We start from the raw sequence: 12,550 nt of genomic DNA, 5'->3' as shown, positions 1-12,550 counted from the left end.
GAGAAGAAAATCAGCAAAATAATCTTATTTTGGTCTATGAGTTTATTTCAAAATGTCTTCTACTGGGACATAAATTGGAAGGGCCACGAGAAAACCCAATGAACAGTTAAGCCTCTTTACACCAAGACACTGAAATGAGCTCAATTCACAGGGCAGGTTTCTAAGGAAATGTCAGCAGAAAGAGTAGCATATTATGGTATTGATACAGCAACCAAGACAGGTGTAGATAACAGATGTCAGTAATATCTTCCAGGGAGACCCATTCTTGAATAGTTTCAAAGAACCAGGACTCAGTCACCGCGCAACTGAAAGTTTCATGAGTAGTTTTAATACATGGGCCCACAAACGCATGACTCACTTGGTATGCTGGACTCTGGAGACCACAGATAGAAACGAAATAATACAACACGCCCTCACCACCTTTCCGAGTGTAAGTCAGACTTGGGACTCAGGGACTAAACAAGGCTAGGAAGCTGCAGTAAAACAGTGATAACATTTGATATTGAACATTATCTTTTTTTTTTTCTGTCTCTAATTGATTTCTTACCTGAGTAATTAAAAACTTCGTTATGTGCTCTGGCAACCTGCCCTTTTCACTTGACAAGATCATCTCCAGCATGTCTCCATGGAGTTTTTCCATAACAACAAACACTCTTTCAGGCGTCTCAAACATACACTCCAAATTTACAACACCAGGGTGATGAAGGTTCTATTAAAGATAAATAAAGCACTTGAAGAAAATGAGTTTTTTGATACTGTTTGGCAAGCTGGCTGATTATATAAAACTGTTCAAGCTTAAAGCTATGGAGAAACCCACACTTCAGATTTTTAACATTTCTTAAATTCCACATGTGCTGCCTTATATTTTTGAAATTACAATGTCTCCAAAAAATATATCTTTACTTTCTATGCAGAGTGAAATTATTTTTTTCCATGCTGAAAAACCTAAGTTCCAGCACAGTGAATTGCTAATTAGGTTTTAATTAGAATGCCATATTGAGAAATCTGTAATTTCTCAGGATCATCTCCAATATTAAGCATACCACCCTAAATAAGCATACTAGGCCATCTCCACACACTTGATAGAAAGTTAATGTAGACAAGATGAAATCTGTACTTGCAGCGCATCGGATGGCACTGAGGAAGCACATGAGTCAAAACCTTTCGGAATTGCTCTGCTATGAGAAGCTGCAGTAGTTGTTACCAACGCTCCTACACAGAATGAAGATTGCCAGGAAAATAGCAAAAAAAAAAAAAAAAATTATTGAGCCCATGTTTTTTCAGTACCCCATGCCACGTGGTAGTCCTGCGTGGTTCTCAAGCACTCAATAAATATTTCCACAATAAAGCAATGGCTAATGAGAGGATGCATTTGGCTTGACATGTTAATTGTCACATATGTCAAGTAAAATGACTCTTAACATTACATGGACCCTTGTGAGGATGCTTCAGCCTGAATGTTGCTGTGGGGTCAACAACAAAGCCTTCAATCATCTGACCTTTATTTTATTTTTCTTCTGGGCACAACAACAAAAAATCCTAACATTAAAAGAACTATTATACATCCACTTACATTTCAGTGAGAAACAGAAAAAAAAAATCATCATGAACACAACTACCTAAAGAAAAAATCAGGGACTAACTAAAATGTACTAACAGCTGAACAGACCAAAATAAATAAATAAATAAATAAACGGTTTTAGAAAAAAAAAATTCTCCTTCAGGGATAAAAGTACACATAAAATGAAATTTTCACAAACTTCTTGAAACCTGAGACGGCTCGCTATTTAGACCTCACAGATGGATACTGGCTGGTGAGCAGCAGAAGGGATCGCAGGTGAGTCTGAATGGTTGTCGTCCTCCCTCTGCCCATGGACAAGGAGAGTCTGGCGTGAACTGGATACGGAGCCTGGCAAAAGCTCCCGTGATGATAACACGTCCCTCAGGACGCCCTGCCCATACTTGGGCCATGTTGATCTCTGCGTCAGACACCTGACGGGTCTTTTTGATTTTGGTGCCTTGGTGCCCGATCCTGTACCGTTAATGTGGTCAGGGAAGAGCAAGTTTCTGAATGTGGTCTGAGCAGATGTCTACACCTCTACCCCAAAGCCTTTCACTTCCAGAGGGCTGGAGTCACTGTTCTTGAAACTGTCACACTGTTAACTGGTCAAAACTGGCTACTTTGGGATAAACTAAGCCTCTAGCTTCAGAGCTGAAGCACATGGAGAGAGAGTGAGATGAACAAAACTACTACTTTATTTGTCCTGACTGGATGACAAATAAGACCGGACAGCTGCTGGGCTTTGACCACCGTGGGGCTGCCAGATCATTAGGTGGGAGATGCTAATGAAGGACTCTGTGAGTCCGTTTGATATGCAGTATGGAGTACCAGTAATAGCACTGCTCATACCTGAACCCGTGCCCAGGCTGTCACATGGTCTTGAATCCCCTTCCCGGATCCAGGAGCCACACCGAGTAGAAAGACCACCAGCCCCTGGGGTACCCAGGCATTTCAGCTGTCCTCTTTTAAATCAATGATGACAGGAAAGGATTTAAGAATGAAATGAGAGTCCTGCCTGAGTTATGATTCTCCTGCGACAAGTCCACTGTGAAATGTGCTAAGTGTACCTTCCTCTTTGAGTATCTTCTGAACTGATTCTTTTTTCTATTTACTCTAACTTTAAGCATTTAAGCAGTGTTCTGGAGATTTGGCTTTCTTTCTTTCTTTTTTTAATATTTTATTTATTCATTTGAGAGAGAGAGACAGAGAGAGCACAAGCAGGGGGAGAGGCAGAGGGAGAGGCAGAAGCAGACTTCCCGCTGAGCTGGGAGCCTGACATGGGGCTCGATCCAAGGATCCCGAGATCATGACTTGAGCGGAAGTCAGACACTTAACCGACTGAGCCACCCAGGTGCCCTGAGTTTGGCTTTCTTAAATGACCAAGGCCTTATTGACTGAGTGGGGAGCAGGAACAATGAATAGAAAGCAGGAGATAGGCAAAAGAAGGTAGCAAGGCAAGGGGTCTCCCGTGTAGACCCAGGAAAAACTGGAGTGTGAAGAAGATCAATGAAAAGGAGGCTCAGGAAGTGCAGGGGAGAAAAGAAGTGGTGCTGCTTCTGCACCCTGTCTTGGGCTATGAAGGGTGGGGAAGAAGAGGGACTTAGGAGATGGCCAGGAAGCTCTCCTACCTAAATTAATCCAAATATATATATGTAATGTTGATTCTCATGTGCTTCTACTGGCATTCCTCTACGTGAGGGAAGTCTTAAAAGTACTAACGTCCTGTGTCAGTATTTCTTTTTTCCTATTCCCTATTCTACAACATGACTTAAGGAGCCCCTATATAGAGGCGAGGACTTAAATGGGTTTATCTATTTGGTGTATTCCCAGAATGTTCAAGGCCAAAAGTATGGAACAGATTAATGAGATTATTCACTGTCAACTATCTTGTGCCATGTTCACTGTAAACTCTGAAGCACTCTAAAATGTCCCCCTACTAACATCTTTATGAAAGGATAAGGGGAAAGTTTGCTATTTTAATAAGGGACTTTGAATATAGTTAGGTATATAGATTTATAAAAAATTCAGTAAAAGCACTGAACTAAAAGTCATGTATTCACAACTGGTAAAAAGATGTTTTAGAAAAGTTTAGACTAATATGTTTGTTGCACGTGGCCCTTGCTCTTTTATAAAAACCTTTATGCTTTCTAGGTTTGCTAAAGAATACATTGAGTGGTAGTTGAAAAATTTTTCCAAGAGAAAAATGACTTTTTTTTTTTCCTGCAGAGCTGATATATAAGAAGTTAACATTTTTAAAGTTTATCATGTGTAGTTGAGACAAGGCCATCACAGATGCTTACTCATGAGCTATATTTTTTGCATTGACCCAAATGACCAAACTTGTTTTTGTATTTGACAGTAACAAAAGAAAAGAGAATAGAAAGAATCATGCCTTATTTATCCATATTCTCCATACTATACTGATGAATACTTCTTTACCCTAGAGAAGATAATATTTGGAGACTGGAAATAAAAAAAAATTCAAGGCCTTATTTTCTATTATAATTCATATTACCTTTTTAATTCCTTAAGGGTAACTTTAAGATAAGCTTCAACCCAAGCAGTCCATGTGACTTGTTCACAATTTTACTCTTCTATATAAAATATGAAATAGCTTTTCAACTTTTCCTTCTACTGTCCAAAGTAACTGAATTAACTGAAAAGTGGCTTGATGACCACAACACTATGGCACACTAGTGTTCAGAAGGAATTGTGCTAACTTCTCAGGCCTGCCTCAGGAACTCAGATAATAAATTTCATGGCAGAGTAATCTACTCCTGGACTCTCTGGCCATCTGTTCGTTGCATTTAAGCAACTTAATTTTCAGGAAATGAAACATTTGGTCAAGTACAAGAAAGAATAGTGTCCATTCACACTTCACAGATTGATGACATATCCATGGGGTGAATATAAATTATTCTGAAGTCTGGAGGAAATACCATTTGGAGATCAAGACAAAAATTTTCCTGATTCAAGTTGCCTAGAAAATCCTTATGTAATTAATGGAAACTAGTCACTAAAAGCAAAAGCTTTTATAAAGGTTACAATATTTTATCTGAAAAAAAAGAAATAAGGAGTTAACTAATTCACATTTTTAGTGAATGCATACATTCTATTTTATATTTTTTGGATTCATGTTAAGCAATATTTCATTAGTACCTGTATTCCTTAATTCTAATAGTGTTGCTTTGTTTTAATACTCAACTCTGAAGTCGAGTATTTATTCCATATATTTAGCTGTGATAAGTTAAAGGTGTCATGTTTTCCCTTTCATTCTGCCTTCAGGATTATTATACTCAAACATATGAGAGCTAGGAAAGAGGAGAATTAGAATCAACATATCTTTTTAACAGGTTATTTAGGAGCAATACAGCCTTAATATGGGGACTTCTGACTACTTTTCTATCAAACACCTGAATGATTTGGTTCATAATGAGACTGAAAGAAATAAACTTAACAATGATGAGTCCAAGGTCTAAATTCTACATGGCATGCAGAACAGAAGAATATTCCATTACACAGTGGTATTGGTGGGGACATGAGGTGCCTTTCTCAGAGTAAAGCACTGTGGCAACGGCTTTGTTGATCCTCATTACTGCCCGTTTGCCAGGGTTGAGAGAAGAGCATACCTTCTTATCCATTTTCCAATCACGTTCTCTTACAATTTATACTTCATTTAAGGGCCCTCGAAATCACCATCATCTGATGCCTTATAAAGGAGAAATAACATGCAATTCCTGGAGAGATGCTACAAAAGTCAATGTAGAAAGCAGATGATTATAAGAAGACTCAAAGATAATACCAAAATTGATAAGGGAAGCTCCGCTATCTCTCCTAAATTCCAGAATCTTATATCCAAGTGTCTTTTTTCATGTAAATGAGTGATGCCAACAATGGGATCAGTGTCTTTCCATCCAAACTTACTCTTCTGGTGGTGTTTCCTCTCTTGGTAAATGGCCTGCCATCTAGGTCAGAAACCTGAGAGTCATCCTAAACATTCCCTTCCCTCTCACTTCTAACAACCAGTTGGTCTCTAAAAATTTTAGAGCTCATCCCCTTAATTTCTCTCACACTGATGCCTCACCTTCATCCTCAACCATCAATGCCTTGGTTTGAACCTTATTTCTTTCCTAGGGATGGGCCACAGCCTCCCAAGTGATCTCCTCTTAGGTTTTGCTCTCCTCCAGCCCACTCCTCAAAGGGCTGCCACTGTGATTCTGATCATTCCATCTTACTTCCAGTTCATACGGGAATCACCACTAGCTTGAGGAGGAGATGTACCCTGTTAGCGTGGCACACAGGACCCTTCACCATCAACTACTTATCCTCCCCCCACCCCAATATTTCCCCATCTTTTCTTCTTCTCCTACATATCTACCCTTCTCTCTAGCCATAGTAAACTATTTTCAGAACAAGTATCGCTCTTTCTCTCCTTTCTACACTTTCATACATACTTTCTCTCAGCCTGAACCAGACCATTTTGCCTGGTCTGAATATTTAGCAGTCAGGCAGCTTTCATTGACTCCCATAGTCTGACTTGGATGTCTCTCCACCCTCTTTCCTCAATCCTTGATAAATGCTCTTTCAGAACAGTTAACATATCATATTCAGTTACTGGTGAACCCGTGTGTCTTATCTACAAGTCTATAAGCTCCATAAGGCCTATATTTTATCCGTTATATTCCTAGTCAGTATAAGCCTAGTGCCTGGTACATATGAAATGTCCCAGGCAAATTTGTTAATTTGATTGAAAGATGAATTGCTATATCTCCTTACTTTTTAGTATGTAGATAACATTCTTTAGGATTTAAATTATTTTACTGAAGAGATGATAACACATGTCCGACATGTTTGGTCAGCACATTTTGCATCGAGTATGGTGTATGCTGGTATCTTCTCTTCATATAAGAATACAGTACATGAATTTTTCATTGTAAGTTCACTTGAACCTGCCAGTAAGCAAGCTCAGGATTCTGATGATGACTAATATCAGAGATGCTGCCACTAGTGTGAGTTGAAAAATGGTTTTCTGAAGTCTCAGGGGAATGACGAAGACCTCCTAGTGGTTTCTGGGCACCATTCCTTCAAAACATACAAGTTTTGGCCACTGCCCTGGTAAATACTTCAGCATCTATGGTAGGAAGAAACCCATAATTTTCCTGCTATTTGGGTGATTTGTATTTATTCTATATCTAGTTCTCAATAAGGAGCTATTCATATTTTCAGCTCATTCTCAAAGGTTACTAAGCAAGGGTTATCAGCAAGAGAAGCAAAGCAGCAGTCGCTGAAGGCCACCATCAGTATATTCCTTCTAAATTATCCCTTTCCTTCCATGCCACCCGCCCCCCGTACATGAGTTATGAAAACCTAATTCCTAGGATTTCATTATTGTCCTGAGGATGAGAAATAAAGCAATGAAAAATGGGCTATTCAGAGAATAAGGATCACCGTATTTCTGCCTTCTTGTGTAGAGAAGACCTTGGGACTCCCTTCTCTTTCTCCATTTTTGCTTTAGCCCAGAGCGGGCATGACTACAAGGAAAGTCTCAAGGCGTGGAACATAATTTCAGGAGCACAGTACCTGGAGACAGACTGCCAGAGTGTACTGGAGCTCTGCACTTCCCAGCTCTTGACTTCCATTTCTTTGTATGTAAAATGGCATAAGAATAATGTGTCTAATTCTGAAATGTAACTAGGACTTAATCATTTAATGTGTATAAAATACCTGAAATCATGCCTGGTATATAGTAAAGGTTAACTGATAATATTATTAGGCAGATTTTCTGTCATTTTAAAAAGATCTGTGTTACATTTCTCTCTCTAGTTTGATACCTGAAAGTTTACAGTAAGTGGCAGCAAAGAAAATTTCCTTTTGCCGTTCATCTAACAGAGGCTACAGGGTTAAGTGTGAACTGCCACAAACTTGCACCTCCTAGTGTGTCCTTCCCCATCTTTCCCCTTGCTGTGTTTTTAGACCTCAGTGATGGCAGAGATGCATCTACCCTGAGGTCAACCAAGGGAGGGCTGTGTTACACTAGGTGAAGGCCCTCCTGGCCTCAGGTGGGAATGGAGATCACCTGGTTGTTGTGTGTAAATGTGTGCCCATTTCATGCTCAGTTGGCCAAAGGTCTACAGTTTACATGAGGTCCTACTTTAAGTAGTTATCTTTTAGCATTTTTGGCAAATTTCATCTGCAAACTTTTAGAAAGGGACTTGATAACAACCTAGAACAAAATAAAGCTAACATGCACTGTCAGAGGAATAAAGGCATACAATATTACTTCAATCACAAGACCAGCTCTAATAATCCATCCTCTTATATATAGCTATCACTGGCTGACAGTGAGGTCAATGGGGCCACAATCAAACTAACCCACTGGACTCTCGGACCTCAGAAATGTTCATATAATTTTTGGTAAGAATTGTCTGCTCATACCATCCATCACAACTGGAATGTAATTTACTTTGGTCGTAGCAGTAGTTAGCACAGATTAATGCTAGTTTAATACAGTCTGAAATTTTGTGAGAGAAACCCTAAGCTGAAGCAGCATCTTCATTAACTGCTAAAAACAAGAGATATACCTGTATTGTGCCTGGCTCTCAAGACAGTCAACTTGCAGGTGGCCAGCTTGTAATGAACAGTCCACCACAACATCTTAAATAGCTTTAAGTCTTGTGTATTGTATTAGGTAACAATGGCCCAAGAAATAAAAAGAAAAGAAAAAGAAAAAGGACCAATTCAATATTTGCTCAGCAAGAAAATCAACTGAGGGCCGATGCGTGATTTTGTATTCATGTATACCCATAAACCTATCTACACATCTCTGAGTCATTCTTCTCTTTATCAGTTCTGGAAATGCTTCAATCTAGCTTTAGATTCCAGGGTTGCTGCAAACACACGATAAATGTGAGTCCTCCCCTTTCCCTCTAAGAGAAGAAGCTAAGGGGGAATATATATAAAACAATACTTTAAAAACCCTCCCATCATTTTCTCTCATACTGTTTCCAGCTTTTTTTGACTTCTTCTCAGGTAGAAATAGTATGTGAAATATGTGATATTTTCCATCCATCACCAGGAATCCTTCAAATTAGAGGTATATGGAAAATTTAAAAAACCAAATCCAGATGTCCTAAGTCTATCATCTGGACTGATACACTGAGTTTTCATTGGAATTAATGCTTATATATGGTTGAATTTGATACTGTAATTTTTGGGTAAAGGGGGAGTGGTTTCTATCAGGAGAACTCAGGACAGACCCTCAACAGAAAGGATCTTGTACATACTCCAGTACCTACCCCTTGACCCCTAACTAAGGCCAGAATTTTAAGTTGACTATGTAAAAAGGTGTTGATATATGAGAGCCAATAACAAAGACTTCAAGGACAGAAAATTAATGACTGATCAATACCTTAAAAAAAAAATCAGTGTTAGTAACATTTCACCCATAAAATATGACCTCCCCCTTCTTCCATGCTATTACTGTTTGTGTTTAGGGGAAAGGCAAGAATTAAAGTATGGTTGTTAAAACAGAAAAACTGGAATTTGTCAATCAAGATATGTTTATTGTATATAAAAGCTGAAAAATGGTTCAAATATCTGGATTTTTTTTCAATTTGCTATCAAATGCAAAGCAATGGAGACACATCTGGAACACTTTTTTATTTCCTGTTAATCTATCTGGCTAGAAACATGAATGCATAAATCCAATCTAGTCTTGGTGCTAGATTTAAAGTGTAATTTTTAACAAATCATATCACTGTAGCCCGGCTTCTATATTTAGATGCCAGCACTCCAGAAAGCATAACACTCTATTATAGTGTTAAATGATCTATACAGATACATAATCCTTCTGATGTCTTATATATCAGATAATGGGAAGTGGAGCGAGGATATAGGGTCTACTGGACAGGAATAGAAGACAGAACGTTATGTGCAAAAAGGTCAAATGGTGATATTTCACATTTGTGTAAGCTTTCTGTGGCAAAACGTGTTTAACTGGCATATTCTCAAAATTAAGCGAGTTCTTAATTATGGGGCTTTAGTAAGTGAAAAGACTGTATTCACTTCCAAGACGTGGATGACCTGGATATCATACACAGCATTTTCTAAACTGTCTCAATGAGGGAATCTTGACCCCATCCCCTTCCATGAAGAAACTCAAAAGACTAGTGTTCTTCCAAAAATATGCTGGGAAACACTGATTTAAATATATTATTTAATTTAGTTCTCCAAAACATTCTTGCAAACCAAGTACAAAGTCACATGAATTCCAACTCATAAGGAAATCAAAGTTTAAAAAGATTTACCCTCCACCCCCCCAAAAAGGGAACAGTTTTGACTTGCAAGGAATCTGGCTTTTTGACACTAAGTTTTCACTATGACTAACTTCTTACTGAACAGAATATCTATTTGGAAAAATTTCTAAGTTCCTTTTCTTTTTCTTATAATAGATTTTTATTTCCTTTCTTGCTCTATTTTAGATATGTATATACCTAATCAATGGGCTTCATTTTTTGGAACATGCAGAAGATAACAAGATTACCTCAGAGCTGCAAAACATGTCTTATCTAAAGAAACAATTTCATGAAAATTCTTCATGCAATAGAATACAAAGAAATATTTGAGGAAATATAATAAACCGATTAGATGAAACAACAGAAGCATAAACAAACCTCTCCCTACACGCTAAAAGAACCAAGTCAAATTTTGCATACTTTTCTCTAGAGAAAGAAAAATTGACTCCTTCATGATTTTTTTTAAAAAATCACCAGTTGGCAAAACTTTTCATTTTCCCACCCACACTTAGCAGTATTATTCTCTGGTTTTCTATCATGATCACCTCTTCTCCACCTCCTGATCATCCTTCTAGAGTAAGAGAACAAAGCCATTTACTTATAAGATATATATGTCATCTTGCTCAATGAAGACAAATTGCCATGGTTTTAGACAAATGATAAGGAATGCTTTATTATCTTATTGGCATGCTCTGCAATTCTGTATTCTCCTGGTTTCTTCAGTGTGGCGACATTATTTGTTCAATAAATATTTACTAAGGCCTATCAGGGGCCAGGCATATGTTAAGGTACGTTTTAGCCTGAGTCTAGGCTTTGAGTCAACCACGTTCTTTGTTATGATGAAACAATGTGTTTTGAGGTTCTCTATTTAGGGAATTCAACATCAAGTTATTGGACCCGCTTTCTAGAAGCTAGACTTTACAACCTAGTGGTGGCAATGCTAGTAACACCTTAGTAAGTATGGAACCTTTACTACCTGCCAGGAACTGCTAAGAGTTTCACAAAATTATCACATCCGAGTCTCACAACATCTCTACGAGGTTTTCCAGAGAAGGAAACTGAGGCTCGGACAGTGTAAGTAACTTATCCAAGCTCCTAAGAACTCTTAAATAAGTCTGAGCTTTGAATCCAGGCACCTGATTCCAGAACTCATGTTCTTTAAACGCTATATTACACATTGCTTTAATTTTTTCTGTGGACTCAAGTCCATTTAGGACTGGGGTCCTGCCTATTCTAACTGGTATGCCTCAGGCTCCATGACACTTAGGCCTCTTCACTGTGATCTCACAACCCATCTCAGAATATTGTCTGGTTTTCTGAATGCTGCCAGGGATGACATCCACCTTGACAAGTTGCCTTGATGATTCCTTATTTTCCTGACTGGCAGGACTTCTCCTAGAGCTCATTCTATTTCTAAACCCATGTATCACCACAGTGTAGTTCTAGGTTACCAAATCCCTTCTTGATCTCGAGGTTCCACTGTCTTTAAAGGTATCGCTCTGACATGTTCTCTGACTTCTTTTGTACCTAAAGCCCAATTTTCCCCACAGGATTCAGCTTTTGAGACAGCCTGTACATCTGGAACAATTAACAGCTATTCTACAAACTCTTCCTCCTCCTCAAATACAATAACTTTCTAATTCGAGCCTAAAATTTAATAATTCATGCAAAAGGTTTTATAACAAAGGCCCTTAAAATTTAATACAGTATGTGATTTAAGACAATTTTGTCAAACGTTAACCTATTACTTGTAATGTCTTTACTACTGTGCTAGGCATTGCGGAAACGGAAAACAAGGCGTTGCTGAGACCTTCAAATTTGTTTATAGTATAATTATGACATAAGAAGTATTTGATAAGTATTACTGCTTTGTATGAAGACTAGAAACCATAAGTAAACAGGAGATATGGAAAAGAGCACGAGCGGTCAGAGAGGATTGATACATCTCGAAGATCAATCAAACGTGAATAAACCAAGGAAACCAAGGTGGGCCTCCAGGCTTGGAATTAAAAGCTGAGCAATGGCCAGAGGTTAAGAGTATGATGAGAACAGTAACTTGAAGAGAAATGAAGGACTAAGGTGAATAGGAGTGATAAGGTCCAGCATGATCACCTACAATGCTAAAAACAGATTTGATGAAATAAGAAAACTACTAAGCCAGGGAGGGACAGGATGGAAACCCACTAAAGACTCATCTGATTGTGGTCTTCAGGATGGACCAGGGGAAAAGGCAGGGTCAGCAAGATGATGACAGATTCAGGCTGGGGGAGTGGGGAACCAAACTATCAGAATATCACCCATTGCAGCAATCAAGGCATGAATTTAAAAGTCTGGTTTAGGGATGCCTGAGTGGCTCAGTTCGTTAAGCGTCTGTCTTCGGCTCAGGTCATGATCCCAGGATCCTGGGATCGAGTCCTGCATTGGGCTCCCTGCTCAGCCAGGAGCCTGCTTCCCCCTCTGCCTGCCACTCCTCCTGCTTGTGCTCACTCTCTCTCCCTCTCTGACAAATAAGTAAATAAAATCTTAAAAACAAAAAAACAAAAAAACCCAGTCTGGTGTAGACTAGTGCCAATGGAAATGTTAAGGATGAAGCCAAGACAATTGCATAGCAAGAAAGAAGAGGAACCAGGGGCACTTTGTCACTACTAGCTGAAAATAGCAAATAGCCTCCAATGAGGTTTTCTTGCCTTTAGAC

The 12,550-nt window shown here is 38.7% G+C and overlaps 1 protein-coding gene across 3 annotated transcripts in view; it reads right to left on the bottom strand.

The window, feature by feature from the left end:
• PRKD1 (protein kinase D1) overlaps positions 1–12,550 on the bottom strand; it is a 317,471-nt gene that overhangs the window by 23,611 nt on the left and 281,310 nt on the right. For all 3 annotated transcript variants that reach the window (XM_028114819.2, XM_028114820.2, XM_088025056.1), the window contains one exon: positions 548–709. In XM_028114819.2, the coding sequence (XP_027970620.1) occupies positions 548–709 (162 nt within the window). The remainder of the gene's footprint in view (positions 1–547; positions 710–12,550) is intronic.

This window comes from Eumetopias jubatus, unplaced genomic scaffold (genome assembly GCF_037043125.1).
Source record: "Eumetopias jubatus isolate StellerSeaLion01/CBP00866 unplaced genomic scaffold, mEumJub1_p1.0 scaffold_7, whole genome shotgun sequence".
NCBI classification, from domain to species: Eukaryota; Metazoa; Chordata; class Mammalia; order Carnivora; family Otariidae; genus Eumetopias; species Eumetopias jubatus.
Note: the sequence above shows the minus strand (reverse complement) of the source record. Positions and strands in the feature narration are given on the sequence as shown.